The sequence below is a fragment of the Ascaphus truei genome, chromosome 1 (assembly GCF_040206685.1).
Source record: "Ascaphus truei isolate aAscTru1 chromosome 1, aAscTru1.hap1, whole genome shotgun sequence".
NCBI classification, from domain to species: Eukaryota; Metazoa; Chordata; class Amphibia; order Anura; family Ascaphidae; genus Ascaphus; species Ascaphus truei.
The window spans coordinates 92,369,822-92,391,997 of record NC_134483.1 but is presented as its reverse complement, the minus strand read 5'-3'; the positions used below and the strand labels follow the sequence as shown (position 1 = coordinate 92,391,997).

The window sequence follows — 22,176 nt, the reverse complement described above, 5'->3', positions numbered from 1 at the left end:
TAACCCTAACACTACCTAAAGTGGTACCAGGGTTTATGTGTTAGGCAGGACAGATCAGTAGCCAAGGAGATACATGGCTACACACACATCGACTTTATATAGATATTTAAATATACGTAGATTTACATAAAATGTGTGTATATATAATATATAGAGAGATAAATGAGGTGTGTGTGTGTGTATATGTATATATATATATATATATATATATATATATATATATGCGACATGTGCATACACATGCAGTACTAGAGCGTTACGTCACACCCTGGGCGCACAGAAACGCGCGAGCTGCAGTTGCCTCACACACAAACCCACCGAACCAGGGGGGAGCCAAAGTCACATGTGGAAGGGCGTCACTTCCGGCCCTCCCTCTTAGCTGCCATCTTTCTCCCCGCGTGTGCGCGCCGTCAATCCTGCGTCTCCCCGAGGAGGCCTTTAAACCCGCTTTCCCCCGCACGCACAAGCATCCTGCTGCCTGCAGAAGGTAGGAGGGAGCATCACGGAGACTGACCGCCGGGTCCATCACCTCGGAGAGGAAGCCTGTCCATGCCAGACGCGGCACCCTCACTGTCCTCTTATTATGGGCAACATCCAGGCATCCTCACGCACAGTAACCCCACTCCGCGGCCCTTCATGCTGCCATTAAGAGGGCAGGGATGAGCTCAGATCTGGCATGGAAAGTGTTAATAACGAGGCCGTGCTGTTTGCAGTAATAAGAGGGGAGCTGGTGCTTACATCTGGCACTGAAGGAGAGCGTCGGGGGGGTCGGGCATATTACCGGGGGCTTGTTCAGACCTTTCCCATTACCTGTTTTTTTTTTTTGTTTGTTTTTTTAAAGCAATATCTGACTCTTGGGTCTCGACCTACTCCATGTGTGACTTGTAATGTGTGTGGTGTTTGTCCTACACTGCCTTTAAAGCCCCCCCCCCCCCCCCTGTCCTGGGGGATAATGGGTGTAGTGATGTATTGTGAGGGGGGACGACACATGAGAGAAGGGTGCACTTTGTCCTCCTTCACGTGCTTCATACTGCGCTGCAGCTTCCCTGGCACTATCATTGTGTTGTGAGAGAATGTGTTGTGGGGTTATGGTTACATTGATGTGTTTCATATTTACAATTTCGGGGGACCTGTGACGGCAGAAAGCACGGTGGGGAGCTCCTCTCTACACAGTAATTTGCTTTACGAGTGCAATTAGTGACATATCTGGTGAGTGCTAGTTGCTAAAGATGAGATTGGAGATGTCCGTGACCTTTTATGGGGAATGACATTTTTTGTATGTGACTGGGCGATTCCAACTATTAACGCTGTTTGTCTCCATTACATTTGGGGCACAGGAAGGGATAACCCAGTTCTATACTCACAATGTGAATGAATGATAACGATGCCTGGCTCTGCTGTGCAGGGAGCTACAGGCCCCTGTGTGGGTAATGTGGTCACCGCAGTGTGTGCTGCAGATCTTGTCTGTCTTTTGGGTTATTAAATTGTGCTTTTTTAAAACCTGCTCCAAAAATGTACAAGGGCCATCTACATATCCAGAACAGCCTGTCCAAATGTGCTATAGGGAGGACTGCGTTTCTGCCATGTGGTCTGCAGCCCTGCCACCCCATCCATGCATTTGTTATCCCTCAGTCTCTAGGGAAGACTGGGGTTGTGCTGTATCAAGAAGCCATGTTTTTCATTGAAAATCTACATGGTAAAAATACCTCCTTTCTTTACAACAGGGCTCTTCACTAGTCCTCTAAATGGCCACAGTAGAAAACATTTAAATGTAAACGGGCCATAAACGTATTGCAGTGTCATTTTAGATGCATTAAAAAATGTGTAAAATGCAGTGTTTCTACATATTGCAAATATTTAGGCATTCACCTGAAACATATATATTTACATGTGAGTTAGTGGGGGGGGGGGGGCGGGGAAGCGCAGAGCAACTAGCATTAAATAAGCAGGCGCAGTGTCTTAACTGCTCAAAGTGGCTGTACCTCCTTGGTTTATTATGTTTTCTCTGGAGCTGAACCGATTTGATTTGCAGTGGCAATAAAATTGTTTCCCGAGATACTTATATTGGTAGGGCTGGCAGTAGCATCCCCAGCTGGGCGCAGAAAATGTCTACATCCTGTGGGCCAATAGGCAGCCACAATGTAATACCTTGCAGGACCTTTACACAGCCGAAAGGTATTGGCATCACCTTCTGATGTATCGCAGGCTGTACCCGGAACTAACACGGTTCAGCTACAGAGAACCCAGCTTCCCAACTACGGGAGAATATACTTCTTTTTTTTTTTTTTTTTAATGCAATATTATTTAATATACAGAACAAACGTGTAAATACTGGTTAGAATAAGTGACGGTTTCCTTCTCTTTTTCAGATGAAAGAAACAATTATGAATCAAGAAAAGTTGGCCAAACTGCAAGCACAAGTGCGCATTGGTGGAAAGGTAAGGTGTCTCATTGACTGGCTGCCTTAGTATTTTATGGATATTCTAATGCATGAACAAAAAGTACATTCTGGTAGGAGGGTTATATTGTTACAAGATTGAAGTCCTGGGGGTTCAAGATTATTATTTTTTTTAAGCTGCTGTCAACATCCCATAACCAAATGAATGTGATTTTGTTTGTGCTGAGCCCAGAAGTGTAGTTAATTTTGATTTTCGTACATAAGGCTTTTGTTGCCTTTTTAGGCCTTTAAAATTGCAGACCCCATTGGCAGTGAAAAAATTAGATGATAGACCAATATTTGAAGGACTGTCGACTGCTTTTATATTTCAACAACTGACCTATTAGTTCAATTACCCAGGTTCAGCAGCAGCCTGTTTGGGAGATCATCAATGAGTACATAACTGCAGCTGTCAATTCGTTCGTGGTAGCAATGTAATTAAGACCTGTTAATATTTATTTAAATTATACTGGATAACTGTCTTAGTACTAATCTCCCTCTTGTAGTTTGAGGTGGGCAAATGGCAGGCCAGTTATTGTCATGTGCAGGTGGGGCTGACTTGCCACCTCCCACTTATATCCAGCTATAATGCTAATAAATTAAATACCTGAAAACGGTGAAATGAAACTAAATATTTTACATATGTATTAGATAGAGTAACTATCTGTGGCGGCATTATTGGGTGTGCTTGTAATTCATGTAGACCACTCTTTAATAAGCTCTTTAATTGAGTAGCACAGGCCTCTGGTAAGATGGCGTTGAACAGCATGTATGTAAAGCAGGGCTGCACAACATACGGCCCGCGGGCTGCACAACATACGGCCCGCGGGCCGCATGCGGCCAGCCTGGCCTCTCTCTGCGGCCCGCTATGACTCCGGTCAGGCGCCACTTAATTAATTAATAAATTAAATAAATAATAATTTTTAAAAAAGTTACATTTTTTTTAAATGGCGGCGATTCATCCCTCCCCTCCTCCCTCCCCCTCCCCTCCTCCCTCCCCCTCCCCTCTCCCTCCCCCTCCCCTCCTCCCTCCCCCTCCCCTTCCTCCCTCCCCCTTCCTCCCTCCCCTCCTCCCTCCCCTCCTCCCTCCCCATCCCCTCCCTCTCCCTCCTCCCCGCCCCCTGGTTTTGCGGAAAGCGGGGGCAGCAGCATGAGGAGGATGCCGTGAGTATTTTTTTTTTTTTCAATATCAGGATGCCGGGCTTAGTACCAGGGAGAGGGGGAGCGGATGTGCTGATTCTGGTGAGAGGGAGGTGTGTGAGGGAGGGAGGGAGGTGTGTGAGGGAGGGAGGTGTGTGAGGGAGGGAGGGAGGGAGGTGTGTGAGGGAGGGAGGGAGGTGTGTGAGGGAGGGAGGGAGGTGTGTGAGGGAGTCATATTGTGGGAAGAGACATGGGGGGAATGCTGACATGGAATGGGCTGGGGATGTGGAGGGGGATATTGTGTGGGTGAGGGGGAGAGATGGGGTATGAGAGATAGATGGGGAGTATCGTAAAGGTTGATAGTGAGGGGATCTGGGGGAGATATGAGGATGATGATGATGAGAGGTGCTGGAGGAGACATGATGATGATGATGATTTAACGCGTGCGGCCCAAATTTTTTTTTCTTGGAGCAGTTCGGCCCTTCTCACTTTACGAGTTGGGCAGGCCTGATGTAATGCTTGTTGCTCTGAGGTTGCATTGGTGACAGAAATCCTGCATGATCACATGGAGCAGATGGAACTGCAGTCTCTCTTAAAATAGATGCATTGTGGCAGAATTTGATGATCCGTGTAATTCTTCAAAGGCAAAGTGGGAAATAATGTCCACTGTTCTATTCGGAAAGTAAACTGGGATGTCAGAGAAGCAAAAGGCCTCTTTCAAATCTGGTTTTCGTGTGCTGCTCATCCCAGCAACCGGGTCAAGTTAGAGTTCAAATGCACAAAACTAGTATACCTGACTAGGCTGCTGGCTCAGTACTTTATTACAATCCTCCGTCCCACTGGTTCGCAACATATACTGAACTTGCCGTTTAGTGAAAGAACATAGTCCGAAATGTGTATTATTCTACCATGCTTGCAACTCCATCCAGTTAGACAATTTAATTTTTTTACAAATTTCTAGTGCTTTAAATCCCAATGCCATATTTTTGTCATTTAGAAACCAATATGAAATATATGTGCACGTGGAGCTAAAACCTTATTGAGCAAAGGGAGGATTACTTCAAAGCATATTAAATAGGGGCTGTCCTAGAAGGTTGTTTTGTTTCTTTCCCCATCTGTCTATTTTTTGTGTTGGAGTGGATTTTTTTTCTATTTATTTATCATACTCCTATGGCCATGCTAGGTGCGCGCGATGTCACACGCGCCTGCCGCATAGGCGATTTGTGAGAGGGGAGAGGGACGTGAGCAGTTAGACCTCTATGGCTGAACTGCTGACGTCACCTGGCCGTCGCGCTACAAATTCAGGCACGCCGTCATGCTCGCTCTATGGCCGTCCTCATTGAGGCACGGCCATTTGTTCGCGTCACTCTTAGCATAGACGCCGCCTAAGTGGCATTATGCTTTAACCCTTTGAGTGCCGGGAGACCAGCTGCATCGGAGTACCATGGTGTTTCAGCACTCAACCGCGATCATGTGCTCTCCGGCAGGCCCCTCGGATGTGGAGGATACGCCTACTTCCGTTCCGATCACATTCACTGCTCCATTGTATCTCCCCCCCCAAGAAAATGAGCATTGATAACATGTTGTATGTTATGGGGCCCTAGTGTGCCCGCCATCATGATGTGCAGGGTATTTCTTGGGGCACTCAGTGTTAATCCCTATTCTTGAATGACGACAAAAATGTCGACTAGTTCCTGAGAAGCTTGGATTTAAAAAAGCAATGCAAAGATAAATACAGAAGCGCGCCAAGGGTCAAGGTAATGTAATTTACAAATAAAGTAATAACAATAAAAACTTGCATATAAAAGTTGGTAAGTCCAGTAGAGACCAGTACACGGGTTTCAAGTCTAGTCAGATGTTAGGCGCAGGGGATGTGGATGTTGAGGCTCGTAGATCAGTCCCGCGCTGGGACCAACTGGCTCTACAAACCACAGATGTCGCTTCTGGTTTGCGGCTTCTCGCAGGACCCGTGTTTAGTTGTCCATCACAATCGCCTATATTCTGTATCGTCAGTACACATCCCACTTCAAGCGAGCCAGATGGAATTGGCTCAAGTCTCTGTGGAAGGTTAGGGTTATACATCTGACAGTCTGGATCTTCTAGAGTGCACTGAGAGAACTCCGCAATCTTTAAAGCCCTTTAAAAAAAAAAAAAGTTATGCATGCGCTTTCCGGGGCTGAACCCCATTAATTTAAGCTCGGGGATCCCTTGCTTCCAGATATGCCTGCAAAGGGGGTGCCGGTATCTCTGCAGTGTAAGGGCTCCCTTGTCACATGAGCCAATAGGAAGCCGCACTGGATGATGTCACAGATTCCTATTGCCCTTGGAGCTTTGAAAAGCAGCCATACTGTGAACCCCGTAGTGGCTGCCGGCACCCACTACAGAGGTAAGTACCTCCAGAAGCAGGGGGTCCTCAGCTGAAGTTAACGAGGTTCAGCTCCGGAGACCCCCTGCTTCAACCCTGTATAAAAAAAATGGAGGGAAAGACAGCCGAGTGTGTTTTTAAATTATTTTTTATATCTATATCTCTTAAAATTGTGTTTACAGTTCAATTGCAGTGGCCCTAACATTGTAGTTTGAAGAATATGATTGCAAGAGGTTGTTTGGGAAAGCATTGTGGCCTTGTGATTTCTCAAGTATCTGTTAAGCTTAAAGGATCTGGAATCTGGTTTATGGTCCTTAAGTAAAGTGAAATGGCTGTTCTCTTAAAATAGATTATGAATAGGATTTTACAGGGGATGAAAAGTGCACGTAGTGGTCCGCATGGCAGCCTTTTATATTTGTGTTGCTTTGTTAGTTGACCAGGAAATACAGAAGAGGAGATTTTCTTGCTTGTAACAGAAGCCTCTTTTGGAGCAATTGAAAATGACAAAGGAGATGAGGGGAGAAAAAAATATCTATCTAATTTTGCATGCAGTAATGGAGAACTATAGGGTTTTATCAGATGGCATTTTGATGCTCAACTATTAAGGTGCGTGTGTGTGTGCACCTGTACCTGTATTCAGTCTCTTCTGTCCTCTGGCAGTTCACATTCTCGTTTTTCCCTTGTGCACCAGAATTGGATTGTAAGCTCTTCAGAACAAATATTCATGTCTATCAATGTTACACTTGTCTTAATGCACTTATCCCATTTCTATTCCCTTTGTTTTTGTATTGACTTTTTGTAAAAAAATAAATATAAAGCGATGTATACCTTGTTGGCGCTATAATATTATACACCAGAATTTTGGGGAAACCAATTATCTGTAGACTATCACAGTATCGCGTATTTACCTGTAGTATTTTGTTCAAGCAGAAGCGCCGCAGCTAACTACAACACTTAAATGAGACTTAAGGTTATTTTTGGGATTTGATCTAGCGTAGTTTTAATCAAATGTCTGAATGAAAGTGATCTTAAAATAGATTTTACAGGTTAGTTTATTTGGCAATTTTTCTTTATTTGGGCCTTAGAATTAGTGCTTACTCTGACTGTAAGCCACCATGTCCCCAGTTAGGTAGCCAGTATTCCTATATTTCACCATAGTGATCACACAAGCAAGGTGTGTCGTGGAAGTCAGACCACTGACATAATTCAGCTTACCATGTTTACAGCTTTTAAAATATTTAATATGCATAGGCGTCTTTTTTTTTTTTTTGTTTAGTATGAGTCACCTTCATTTAACCTTCTAAATGTATTATCCCCTGTAAATATGGTTTTGACAGAAGACTAAAGTTTAATCTCTTCAGCAGACCATCCCCATAGAAAATAGTGGAATTATGATTTACTTTTATTTAGCAATGTAAGTACATTGATCGTTACTGTTTAAGTGTATTGGATGGTTTACAAACCTCGGAAGCAGTTAGGTTTATTCTGTGCTATAATTATCTATATTAAGTGCTGTGGATTTAGGACTGATTCCAGTAGCAACTCTGTGCAAGATAATTTAGCAACAGAAATTGAAGGGGTTTTTTTTTTAATTTTTTTTTTTTTTTTAACCCTTGTTCTAAAATTGAACTTGATTTTAGTAATGAGCAAAATCCCATTAAGAGAAGAGACCTTTAAAAAAAAAAAAAAAAAAAGTATTCGGTGCATTATTACTGAATAAACCATTGAAAGCTATAGTTGTCATTCTTTGATAATGTGCAGACTGGAGAACGGTTACAAGCATATGAATTAAACACTTATTTTATGATGGTGAGAGAGGCTTTAAAGCAGTTAAAGGAGCAATTCATGCAATATCCTACATGTGTATTTTTTCCCAACTCTTAATGCCGTTGTAATATGCTTTTGCTTTCTATAGCCGGTTTAGCCCACCTCCCCAGCTGCACAAGATTTTTGCAACAATTTCCTGCTTGTGATAATTCGTTGACAATATTCCCAGCAGTTTGAAGTGTAACAATAGATAGTTACCTCAGTAATATAAGGATACATTGTAGCTGCTGAGTTACACTGACTGAAGCATTGATTGAAACTGAAAGGTGGCCATTTAGTGAACCTTGGGAAGCAGGATCTTTGCTGATCACAGTAAACTAATTGATTGTCAGCTTGGGTAATTGGTGTTTTTAATAAAATAAAATAATCGGCTTCATATATTAAAACAAAAAATATTCTTTAACATGCTGCTTGGATTGCCTCTTTAAAGCTGTCCTATAATATCAGTGTGCAACTGGAATTGTAACTATTTGCGCTTACTCCTTTGTTGCAAAAGAGGCCTGCAGTGCATTACAATGAGTTGTCGGAGTTGAGACAACTGGTTAGTGTGCTACACACATTTCTTAGCCCCAGTCTCCCTGTAGTACTGTACCTATCACCCTGCCCCCACCTGGCCAGCCTCGTTTCCAGTGCTATCTCGATTTCTCCTCTGTCCTGATAGTATTGGCACTCGTGAAACTTTTATTTATTTTTTTAATGCACATTTTTAGTGTATTAACTTTGATTGATTTTAAATAAACTAAACATTTGCAATTCCATTTAGTGGAGAGGCTGCACTTTTTCCGTTGTGTCTCTTGTGGAATAATTAAAAAAAAATGTATTTTCCTACTCAAACTCTGCCTTCCCCATTTCATTACTGGAGTACAATACATTGCAGACCCTCTGGCACTGAAGGAGGAAAACATTTTCAGTGAATGACTAAGTCTAACTTTTGTTTAGTATTCCAGATTGTATGTAGATTGTTTCCCTAGGTAGGGACAAACACGCCACTGCATGTCTTACTTAACGTGCTAACAAATACTCTTTTTGAAAGTAATTGCTCTAAAAGCTTAAGTAGATTCTTATTTTTGGACTCCTCTCTCTGTTAGGGAACAGCCCGCAGAAAGAAGAAGGTTGTCCACAGAACAGCTACTGCAGATGACAAGAAATTACAGTTCTCCCTGAAGAAATTGGGAGTGAATAACATTTCTGGCATAGAGGAGGTAATCGACTTTATTCTGTTGCTACTAATCTGCTGAAACCTCCTATTGTTTACTTGGGTTCCACAATTTCCCTTGATATAAACATCTATATGTGCAAATGTATAAAGGGTTTAGGCCATGACATAGAACAGATCATTTCATTTTTGTGGCCCATTTTGTATTTATTTTTACCCCAACCAAAATTCTCCTGCGATATGCAATCCCAGGAATAGTGCAGGGGGTGTGCAAAAATGCTCAATGTAGGTGCCCGCCACACACCATACTAACATTCCTGCAGTTGGCGCTTCATCTAGAGCAGGGACAGGCAGTCCTGGATCGCCTCACTCCTCCTTTTCTCCCCTCACGCCCCCCTCACCCCAGCTGTCACACGCATCTGCTCTGCCACCAAGCTCTTTGGCTAACCAGCCTCTTCCCCAGACTGTCTGTATTTCCTAAGAATCCTCAATCCAATATTTAACACTCTTCTTCCCCAAGACATGCACTAAAGATGTCTTCTGACATCAGTCAAGACCTGTCAATAGCAACCAAAAAAATTGACTCGTCATTTTTTCACTATTTGAATTCATATTTTTAATACTGAAAACCTAAAAGAAAGAAAAAATGAGCACTTACTATGTTTAAATAACTATGTTGACAGGTTAATATGTTTACAAACCAAGGGACAGTTATCCACTTCAACAACCCGAAAGTCCAGGCGTCCTTGGCTGCCAACACCTTCACCATTACAGGGCACGCTGAGACCAAGCAGCTCACGGAAATGTTGCCCAGCATCTTGAACCAGCTTGGAGCAGACAGCCTCACTAGCTTGCGGAGACTTGCCGAGGCTCTGCCCAAACAATGTAAGTGATCAGCGTAACCCGTTTTTCCAGCCCGTGTTCATTTCTCTGTGGAGTAGCGTTGCCTTATTTGATAACACTTAATTCTGTGTTATGTTCTAAGTGGAAGAAAAGTATTTTAGTCATGGTTTCCTCAGTGAGACTTGGCGTGTATAATACTGACTTAGATTAGGAATAGTTCTTGCAAATACTATTCTCTAGCAACATAGGCTATCACTATTCAAGCCCTTTGTAATGGTCTTTCTGCAACTTTTTTTGTTTTGCACTGTGCTACACATTGTAGCAGTCAGTGTTTATCAGTGCTTTACCTTAAAGCTGCAGATCAAGCTGCCTCATTTTTTTTTTTAAATTTCCATTCTATGTGCATCAATACAATCTGCACACTGACAAGTGATTAGCTAAACTGCAGATCGATCCGTTCTCCTGTAATCGATTGCTTTGCTTGGGGTTTATTTAATTCAGTTATTGCTGCAATACAGTACCCACAATGCAAAGTTCTATGTGGAAGATGGTGTGACCATGCAGTTACTAGACACAATTGGTGCACTGCTAGAGAGAGGGCAGGGCTCAAGAGCCAGAAGAGTAATGGGGTGTGACTTTGTAAATGGTTTCTATAGAAGCAAAAATGTGTGCTACATTAGAATACATTAAAAATATTTATTTTTTAAATGCTACAAGTATTTTCTCATAGTACAGAATTGATTTTATTAAAAATAAATAAACACACATGCATGATATTGCTTTAACTGCAGCTTTAAAGGAAGACAGTCCAACCTAGCAAGCAAATACATCAGCAGTTCAGTGTAGATTACTTTCTTAGAAATATTCCAACCCCCTTTAATGTGTGTGTAAAAAAAAAAAAAAAGTTCTTGCTTCTATCTTAGGAAAAATCTTTAATTTCTCCGGGAACACTAGATTCATTCGTACCAGTTTTCTCTGTTTGACTATTGATGGCGTTATAATTACTTTGCAAACAGAGTAAAAAGTACAGATTGCTTTGGGCTTTAAGCACTGCAAACAGCCTGATCAGAGACATTAAGGATGAACAGAACATGACAAACATGTAGTTTAAATATTAAATCCTAGATGTGTCAAACTGATGAGTGAATGTTTTTAATGCTGTTGATTTTGGCTTTGTCCTTTTGATAACTCTGTTTTAGCTGTGGATGGGAAAGCACCACTTGCTACTGGGGAGGAAGAGGATGATGAAGTTCCAGGTAAGAATGTTAGATTCTTAAACAATGGGTATATTCAATATTACAGTATCATTAATATACGTGGTGTCAACTTAAGCATAACATCTTCAGTGCTGCCTAGCAATTGCACTACATATCCTGAAGTGTCTCGCACTTAACTTTGGAAAGCTCCGTGCCTGTTTAGTGCAGTTAATATTTGCATTATCCACCCCAAATTTTTTTTCTAGTATGTCGTCTCGTAAAATGATGTTGCTGCATATTTTGTGCCGTTGATACGCTTTTCTCCTAGTTTGATGCAATGCATATACGCCTTCATATAAGCTCTGATGGCTTGTCTAACATCAATGTATGTGAAGAAACTGTAACTTAACTGGGTGCTAATACAAATTTGATATGGCTAATCAACAGAGTTGAATATTATGCAAATATGAAGCAGATCAACCAATGTTAATTATTTATTGGGATGAAATCTTAGTGCAGTTTGATTATGGTTGTTATAGTACTGGGACACAATCTTTGCTTCTGTAGAGAAAACACTGTAAGGCACTCAAACACAGCCACATGCTGCAAGTCCACTGTGGTCAAAATAGAGATTCTGCAGCTATTAGAATGATTTTATTTTCCACAACAGTGACAAATACAGAAATTGAGCTGTAAATCCTTAAAATGACGTGTTAAGTTTCCTGAAATAACACAGTAAAATACTCAAATAGTTTAGCAGACAATTGTCGGTGGACAGAAGATGGTGTTCCTAACATTAGAAAGGCAGTGTAATGCAAACGTACACATGCTAAAAATGACCTATTACCAGACTTTGTCGGTTAAAATCTCCAGGTCTCCTATTTTAAGTACATGTTGGTGCGGACACTCATTAGGAATTAAGTTAGTAGGGACAATAGCAGTGGATCAACGTACCACTCGGGGATCGTAATGTGTATTTGGACTTCTGTTGCCTGGAGTACCCAGGCTATTCACACCGCTAGCTCCCGGTGCATGTCTGTGTAAAAAAAAAAAAAATATATTGATTTTGCCCTCAGACTGTGTTTAGAATCATTGTTGTCCAAAATGTTTGGAGTTGGGTATTAGTATCTCAGAATCGGCATGGAAAATCTGTTTTTTGCTTCTTTAAATTTGATTTTCCCAAACGAGAATAAGCTTTGGCTGTTTGATGCACAGTGCTGCTGTATAGCAGGGTTTCTCAGGCCCTCTACTGTTGGAACCCTAGCCAGACCAAATTTGGGGAATAACCAAATAATTATAAATTTATGCACTTAACTTGATTTTGAATGCTTTATTTGGTTATTCCAAAAATATTGCTTGGCTGGGATTTGGATTTGGCTAAGGAGACACTAGCACTGAAAATGTAAGCTGAGTCTACACCTACCAAGTCATGGTTTAAATTTGTTTTTTTGTTTTTTCCCTTATAGATCTTGTTGAGAACTTTGACGAGGCTTCAAAGAATGAATCAATCTAAGTACAGTAACTTAAACCACGGAAGAAATTCAGTACTTGAAAGCTAAACGGAGCTGCTATTTTACATTGTGACTGCTTTATAATTTGTTGTTTTTTTTGTTTTTGCTCTCTGACTTGATGAGATTAAGATTTGTGGTTTTGAAAGCCTTTCCATATTGCATCTCTTCAGATACTGCTTCTATGCAGATCACCCATCTTTGTAGCCTGGTTAAGCTGAACAATTCTGGAAATAAAGATTGATTATAATAAAAAAAACTTCATGAGATTGTTTTGATGTATTGTGTTTGTTTGGAAGTATTTACAGAATGTGATCAACAAACCAACTACATAGTTACATACTGTAGTAGATGAGGTTGAAAAGATGTACGTCCTTCAAGTTCAACCTATGCTAAATTTAGACAACAGATACTTTATCCTATATCTATACTACCTTATTGATCCAGAGGAAGGCAAACAAAAAACCCCAGTGTCATATCATCCAATGATATCTCATAAGGGGAAAAGAAATTCCTTCCTGACTCCAAGAATTGGCAACCGGATTACTCCCTGGATCAGCATTCTTCCCATGTTTACTTATTTGGTATATCCCTGTATACATTTCCTTTCTAAAAAGATGTCCAACATGTTTTTGAACAAATCTATTGTATCTGCCATCACAGCCTCCATGGGTAACGAATTCCACATTTTAACTGCCCTTACTGTAAAGAATCCTTTCCTTTGTTGCTGGTGAAATCTCCTTTCCTCCAACCTTAAGCGATGCCCCCGAGTCCTTTGTTCTTCCCTTGGGATGAATAGTTATTTTGAAAGCTCCCTGTACTGTCACGAATATATTTGTATATAGTTTAGTTATCATATCCCCTCTTAGACTCCTTTTCTAATGTAAATAAATCTAATTAATCCTCTGCTCATAAATTAGATTGTCCATCCCCTTTATTAATTTGGTGGCTCTTCTCTGCACTCTCTAGTTCCATAATGTCTTTTCTAAGGAGTGGTGGCCAAAAGTGTACTCCATATTCAAGGTGTGGTTTTACTAATGTTTTGTAAAGGGGCATAATTATGTTTACTTTCCTTCCATCCATTGCCTGTTTAATGCAAGATAAGATCTTGTTTACCTTTGCAGCTACTGCGTGACTTTGGACACTTGCTAAGCCTGCTGTCTACAAGCACTTCTAAATCCTTCTCCATCAAGGATTCCCCCAATTTATCCCCATTTAATTTGTAAGTCACCTTTTATTCTTGCTTCCCAAATAAATAACTTTACATTTATCTGTATTAAACCTAATCTGCCATTTACCTGTCCAAGTTTTCAGTCTTTCCAAGTCCTTCTGGAGAGAAATTACATCCTGCTCTGATTCTATTACCTTACACAATTTAGTATCAGCAAAGATGGAGCCTTTGCTCTCGATACCAACCTCAAGGTCATTAATAAACAAGTTAAAAAGCAGGGGTCCCAGTACCGATCTCTGAGGTACTCCACTCGCGACTTTAGCCCAACCTGAAAAAGTTAAATTTGACAACCCTCTGTTTATCATTCAACCAGTTTTCAATCCAGGTGCATAAATTTTTACTGAGTTCCGTTTGCTTTGTGTACAACAAAGTCTTGTGTGAAACCGTATCAAAAGCCTTTGCAAAATCTAAATAGACCACATCAATTGCATTACTCTTGTCTAAATTCCTACTTGCCTCCTCAAAGAAACAAATAAGTTTACTTTAGCATGATCTGTCCTTCATAACTATTACTAATTTTGTTTTCCACTGTCTATTCCTGAATATAATCCCATATTAAACCTTCAAGCGATTTCCCCATTATTGAAGTCAGGCTTACAGGTCTGTAATTTCCTGGCTGTGACCTAGGTCCCTTTTTAAATATAGGCAACACATCTGCTTTACACCAATCTTGTGGTACTGAGCCAATGGAAATGGAGTCCTTGAATATTAAATGTAAGGGTTTGGCTATTACTGAGCTAAACTCCTTGAGAACTCTTGGATGTATGCCATCAGGGCCAGGTGCCTTGTTTACTTGAACTTTTTCAAGCCGCCTATGAACTTCCTCAGTTAAACAATTGTTCATTATTATACCTCTGCTTTTCCCTTATCTCCAATAATCTGCCTGCCCATCTCACACTGAAAGGGTCCTATATTTCCTTTTCTCATTTTTGTTTTGTTATTAAGGTACTTAAATATTTTTTTAGGGTTGATCTTACTTTCTATTACAATCCTTTTTCCTTGCTTTCTATTGCAATCCTCAACTACTTTTGTTTACTCTAAGCAAACACGGTTTGTAGCATTGTACTTCTAAGGAAATATTTGCACAACTACTGTAGCAAAGAAGCATAACGGTGTTATGTACTGACTTAAATTGTAAGAATAAAATCTACAAGTATGTTACTGCTTTCAATTCATTTGATGGTTCCAGTTAGTGTTAACTTCTCCAATTATTTATTTCAGGAACATATGGTAGAATTGCAGGTGATGGTCACTAAAAATATAGAACATGTTCAAAATGTTAGATTCTATTTAAATCAAGTTCTCCACTTGTCTTCCCTTAATACTTGCAATCTTTAAGCAGTTACTATATTAATATTTAGTCATTGAATTTTGTAGGACACTGTCAAACAGATTGGAGCAGGTGGATATTTCAGAAGCCAAATACATTCTGCTTAACCCTACAGTATGTGTGTGCAATATTAATTGAAGGATGAGCTCCGCAACCTAACTTTTGACATGAAGTTCTATTGGTGACATGGCGTTAGATTTGTGCTACAGGATTACATTTTATTAATAGAGGTGAGCCAATGTTGGCATGCTAATCTCTTGTAAACCATAAATCATCAGAGCAGAAAGTATACACTGCACATTTACATGTGGCAACTGTTATTGCTAACAAAGCCAGGAAAGAGCACACACGGTTGCAATCTAAAAATCTTCCCCAACCCTTTTAACTGTCCCGGTTTCTACCTTTTGTTATCGACTGTCAGGTCTAAAAAGATTTCTCACTTGTGAAAGTTCCCTCCTTTTTGATCACCTACCTGCTGTCATACAGCATTTGTTGAATTCAACAACAAAACTGTCCCCTCGTATCCATGCTCAGTGAATATCTGGTTTGACATATTGAAAGTTTCTCTTGTTCTCAATCTCTAAATTAGAGTCATGCTATGCCCCAATTAAGAGTGATTTTTTTTTTAACTTTATTTTTGTCAGAATTGTAACAATTTTTTTGCAGTTTTGTATTGGAAAGGGCAGATATAGAAAACAATGACATTTTAAGGATGGTTTGGGTAGACATGGGGGTAAATCACATCATTTGCTTTATGGTCTTCTGGTACATCATACCAGTTGTTCTAATGTCTATATTGGGTATCATTGTTACAACACACTTCTGGTGTTCCGTCCTTATGTAAACATTGTTATGCGGCTATTTTAGTACGTTACAAACGGTCTTCGATCTAGAGTGTTTAATCCTCTATAGAATACAATATTCAAAGTTCCAACAACAATGGATCCAATCACAGCTCCCATAAATTTCTAAACATACACTATATAAAGAAATTGATAATGGTGTCATTCAGATTTGCAGTAATATTTTAATAGCGCAAGGTTTGCCGTATCCTGTGTTTTTTTTTTTTATCTATGAATGTCTTTATTTATATAGCAGGGAAGAGAAGTAAGGCCCTGCGGATTTAAAAATAAACTGAATTTATTCTGTCAAGAAATTGACGTTTCGGCCTTTCTCAAGAGTTAATGGCATAACAAATAGTCCCAGAACAGGTGTCCTGTGTTGGTACACACTAGCTGTTGTGTGCACATCATCCCGCACCGTCCGTCGATTTGCAGCCTCCACATCCTGGTCAGGAGGCGGCATCATCCAGGGCTTCTTCCTCCCTTCTGATTTGTCCTGGCTTGATCTGCATACTCCAGCGATATATTCGGTGGCGCGTGACTTAATTATGTGTCGACGTGAGGCGTGCAATGTCATCAAAATCCTTTGTTATAGGTGTTGGTATCAGCAACACCAGCAAAGTAAAGTGAGATCTATAAAAAAGGGAATAAAACACAAAAGCGCACCGAGGGTCAAGATTTAATTGAAACATGTTAGTAGTAGTAACAATAAAAACTTACATATAAGGGTAAGTACATCCAGTATTAAGGTGCAGAGGAAACAGTCCTGGTGGTGTCCTGGGCATAGAGAGATGGTGCAGAGGCTTACAAGGTAGACCCACGTGCTGGGGCTGCCTGGCTCAGCACCATATAGTTCTTACTTCCGGGTTGCAGCTTCTTGCAGGACCCGTGAATAGTAGCCCGCCTCAAATGCCGGTTTCCCAGAGAAACTCACTCCGGCGTGCCGAAGGGTCTCTGGTTGTTGATGGGACAGCTGGGGGTAGGTACACCTGTGGGCTGACTTCTAGCTGCACCGTAGGGCTTTCGCAACGCGTTTCACACAGTGTTGTGCTTCATCAGGCAATGAAGCACAACACTGTGTGAAACGCGTTGCGAAAGCCCTACGGTGCAGCTAGAAGTCAGCCCACAGGTGTACCTACCCCCAGCTGTCCCATCAACAACCAGAGACCCTTCGGCACGCCGGAGTGAGTTTCTCTGGGAAACCGGCATTTGAGGCGGGCTACTATTCACGGGTCCTGCAAGAAGCTGCAACCCGGAAGTAAGAACTATATGGTGCTGAGCCAGGCAGCCCCAGCACGTGGGTCTACCTTGTAAGCCTCTGCACCATCTCTCTATGCCCAGGACACCACCAGGACTGTTTCCTCTGCACCTTAATACTGGATGTACTTACCCTTATATGTAAGTTTTTATTGTTACTACTACTAACATGTTTTAATTAAATCTTGACCCTCGGTGCGCTTTTGTGTTTTATTCCCTGCTGTTGCCCGCGTTTGGAGCCATCCTGCGACGGGACCTGTGGAGGAGGGGTGCCTTCACATCACATCAGCTGCAAGAGGGAAGAGTTGATCCACTACGAGATCCTGTTAGGAAGCAAGAGCGCGGTTTGACTTTCTTATCTATGAGATCTATAAAAAAATTCTCTCACGGATTTCTCCATTTTCCCCTTTCCTCTCTGACCATCACCTCATCTCATTCTCTCTCTCACTTCTCCCCTTCTCCACCTCCATCTAGTCCTCGTTTCTGCAGAAACCTGCGCTCTATTAACCTACCAGCTTTTTATTCATTTTACGCGCCTCCTCTCTCAGTTCTGCTTCAGACCCTGACAACCTGGTCAGGAACTTCAACACTGCCTTATCTTCCTCTCTTGATCTATATGCCCCACTTTCTCTCTGCCGTCCTCGCCCTTCTAACCCCAGACCCTGACTAAATTCCCACACGCGCATGCTGCGTTTCTCCACTCGTTCCTCTGAACGCCTCTGGAGGAAATCTCACACTCTCGCAGACTTCCTTTACTACAAATGTATGCTGTCCTGTTTCAACTCTGCCCTCTCTCAGGCTAAACAAACCTACTTTTCATCACTAATCAACACGCACAAGTCTAACCCACACCGACTCTTCTCTGTCTTTGACTCTCTTCTCAGACCACCCTCAGCTGCCTCTTCTTCTTCCTCCATCTCACCTCAGGACTTTGCTGACTATTTAAAGAAAAAGGTGGAATCCATACGTCAGAACAGCCCTCTGTTTCCTCCCATCCTTCATCGCTTCCTAACTCTCCTGCCTTCCTTCACTCTTTTTCCACTGTCACAGAGGAGGATGTGTCACTGCTGATCTCTACTCCCTCTACAACCTGCCCTCTTGATCCCATTCCCTCCCATCTCCTAAAACCTCTTGCTCCTTCTATAATCCCTATACTCACACAGATTTTTAACTCTTCCCTCTACTCTGGTACCTTTCCATCCTCCTTCAAGCATGCAACCGTTATACCATTACTCAAAAACAGCAAGCTTGACCCTACCTGCCCTAACTATCGCCCTGTCTCCCTCCTGCCTTTTGCCTGCAAACTCCTGGAACGTCTTGTATTCTCTCGATTGCTACATTTTCTCAAAACCCATTCCCTCCTAGACCCTCTACAATCTGGCTTCCACACTGCTCAGTCGATTGAAACAGCCCTTACTAAAATAACTGATTACCTCCATTCTGCCAAAGACAGAGGTCATTACACTCTGCTCATATTACTCGACCTCTGCAACATTTGACACCCTCTTCTCCTTCACATTCTCCATACTCTTGGTATCCGTAACAAAGCTCTATCCTGGATCTCCTCTTACCTCTCCCATCGTACTTTCAGTGTCTCTTTTGCTAACACCAACTTCTCCTCTATCGATCTCACTGTAGGGGTACCCCAGGGCTCTGTCCTGGGACCTCTTCTCTGTACACACTTTCTCTAGGTGACCTGATCACATCTCTTGAGTTTAAATATCACCTCTGCTGACGACACAAATTTACCTTTCAACCCCTGACTTTACACCTGCTGTACAGACAAGTTTTTGAAGGTCTCTTTGGAATATCATCCTGGATGGCCATCCACCGACAAACTTAACATGTCAAAAACAGAGCTCCTTATACTTCCTCCCAAACCTGGCCCTACTACCTCCTTCCATATTAGTGTTGGAAGCACCATCATTCACCTAGTAGCCCAAGCACGCTGCATAGGGGTCACACGACTCCTCTCTCACATTCACCCCTAACATTCAAAACGTATCTCAAACCTGACGCTTTTTCCTCCGCAATATAACAAAGATACGCCCTTTCCTCTGTTACTCGACTGCTAAAACTTTGACTCAGGCCCTCATTCTCTCCCGTCTCGATTACTGTAACCTCCTGCTGTCCGGCCTTCCTGTCTCTCTCACCTCTGGAATGCCCTTTCTCTCAATACCTGACAAGAACCCTCTCTATTAACATTTAAGACCCACCTTAAGACACACTTGCTTAAAGAAGCATATGAATACCACTGTGGATAATACTGGACACGACACATAAAGCTTGGCCCCCTGCAGACGCACCAGAATTCCCTCTTACTGTCTCTGTAAGTTCTCCCTACCTACCAATTAGATTGTAAGCTCCTCGGAGCAGGGACTCCCCTCCCTTAATGTTACTTTTATGTCTGAATCACTTATTCCCATGACCTGTTATTTATATTATTTATATGATTACCACGTGTATTACTTCTGTGAAGCACTATGTACATTAATGGTGCACTACCGCTATGTGAAGCGACTACAAGATTGGCGCGATGTAGACTGTTAGCTGAAAGGGCCACAGCCCAGTTAAACGCCAATAATAAGCGGAGGTACGATCATAAAGTTTGCTATCAGGAATTGCAGCCTGGAGACGCAGTTCTCTTGCGTAACTTGGGGATTCCTGGCAAGGATAAGTTGGCCGACCGATGGAGAGAAGGCTATTTTGAAGTAGAGTCCCAGATGCCGGGCCTCCCTGTGTAAGGCATACATGACATCCATGGCAGGGTAAAGGTTTGGCACCGAAGCCACCAAAACCATTTGTTGCCCATACCACAAGTGGTATGGTGATGTAGCCTCTGGCTCAGAACCAGAGACTGTCGTAAACAACTCTGAGCTCAACGAATCTACGGACACTCTCGGCCCTATAACAGAGAGCGATTCTGAATCTGGGAACGAAACTGCTGCTAACCAAACCAGAGACTGGTGGGCACTTCCTGAAGGAGCACCGGGTAATGGGCCTGAACCCCAGGTACCCTCATCCGCGGCTTCAGCAAGCCGTCATCTCAACCCCAGCAACCCCAGCTTTGTGCCCAACAGAGATTTTGTTCCGGCTGATTAATCTGTTACCCGAGAGACGGGACCTCAAGTCCCAGAACATCTCTCATCTGAGGAAGTTACTGAGACCGAGACTCACCGGAGTCAAAGAGTGAGGCGTCCACCCACTAGAGTGGCTTATGATCAATTAGGGGCACTTCACTATGTCTCGGCCGCCGGCTAAAGCTAAGCTGGCCTCCGTTATTAACATGTTTACCGAACTTTATAACATTGTTTTGAGTTTGTGTGATAAGTTGTACAAAGTATACTCTGCATTTTTTATTATATACTGTAAATATGTGTGACGCTGCCCTTCAAGTGGGGACGTTTATGTTTTCACCATGGGGAGGATGTAGCCAGATCCCCCTCTGGCTCCGGGTCCTCTGTTACCCTCCCTTACCTCTGTCACGCTGAGGGCGATTGCGGGAGGCGACGGGTTTGCCGGCAGCTCCCTTCGCAGGGTGCCACCATGTTTAGTTGCTCGCGAATGCACAGAGGTGGTGCTCAAGCCACATAGTGCTCAGGGGCAAGTACACCAAGTACACCATGTGATGCCAGGGAGCAAATCGCGCGGCTAGGTCTCCTGCAAGAGGATATAGTGATTCGCACGCTGGAGGAGGAGGAGAGAGTTGGAGCTGGAGTAAGACGTGTGTGTGCAAAGGTCTGTGCCCTCTACACTTGGCCAGATTTCCCCTAGGCCCCAGCTAGGCCCCAGCTAGGCCCCAGCTAGGCCCCGACTCCCAGTATTAATTTGTGGCAGCTACAGGGATGGGCCCTTGCATAAGAACCTTGCCCTTTAGCTAGTATAAATCAGGGACGAAGTAGCTACACTGCGTGGTCCTGACACTGGTGGTCTGGGACCAGACTACCGAGCTGAAGCAGAGACTATCATCACTGTGGGACACTCCAGCAGGATACCACCCCACTCGGAGGAGGACGCACCGTGGAAGACATCGCTGGATCACGGATCCCTTCTGATCCTTGTTTGCGTGCCCGGCAGGTACCCATACAGAAAGTGCACCAACTATACTACACTCAACTTAGTGGGCCGCGCGATCACCCACTGTGAGTTTGGGGTGTGGACACTGGGACATTGAGAGACTGGGTTTCTCAGGACATGGTGTGGGGTACATGGTGGTGGGAACAGCCATGCGTTGCGTATGGGTAGTTGTACTATTAATCACATAGTAAGAGTTATTAGAGGATAAGATATACTGATGCAGCTACCAGTATTAGAACACTTACCTGAGAAATGCCTGGGACATTCTGGGGCAGTCTCACAGTAAATGCCTCAATATTGCCACAACATTTCTGTGAGGTTCTTAATGGCCCATCGGATTAACACAGCAGGGGTTTCCAGCAGTCCCATTCAGTTTGCAGGGACCCCCTGCTGTGTTAATCCTATGGGCCATTAAGAATCTCACAGAAATGTTGAGGCAATGTTGAGGCGTTTACTGTGAGACTGCCCCAGACTCTAACCAGGCAGAGTTCTAATACTCGTTGCTGCATCTGTACAGTTAGGTCCGGAAATAATTGGACACTGACACAGATGCAATGGAAGTGCAGACTTTCAGCTTTAATTCAAGGGGTTGAACAAAATTATTGTATGAAACGTTTAGGAATTGCAACCATTTTCATGCAGAGTCCCCTTATTTCGGGCTCAAATGTAATTAGACTAATTAACACAATCATAAATAAAATGTTAATTTTTAATACTTTGTCAAGAATCCTTTGCAGGCAATGACTGCTTGAAGTCTGGAACGCATGGACATCACCAAACGCTTGGTTTCCTCCTTTGTGATGCTTGCCAGGCATTTACTGCAGCTGTCTTCAGTTGTTGTTTGTTCGTGGGTCTTTCTGCGTTATGTTTTGTCTTCAGCAAGTGAAATGCATGCTCGATCGGGTTGAGATCAGGTGATTGACTCGGCCATTGCAGAATATTCCACTTCTTTGCCTTAAAAAACTCC

At 42.5% G+C, this 22,176-nt stretch overlaps 1 protein-coding gene across 1 annotated transcript; it reads left to right on the top strand.

Annotated features, from left to right (window-relative positions):
* Positions 1-328: 328 nt before the first annotated feature.
* Positions 329-12,741, top strand: BTF3 (basic transcription factor 3). The gene is made up of 6 exons (XM_075591794.1): positions 329-487; positions 2,370-2,438; positions 8,858-8,971; positions 9,609-9,810; positions 10,968-11,024; positions 12,431-12,741. The coding sequence occupies exons 2-6, from the start codon at positions 2,370-2,372 to the stop codon at positions 12,475-12,477; spliced, it is 489 nt and encodes a 162-aa protein (XP_075447909.1). The 5' UTR covers positions 329-487; the 3' UTR covers positions 12,478-12,741.
* Positions 12,742-22,176: the final 9,435 nt, after the last annotated feature.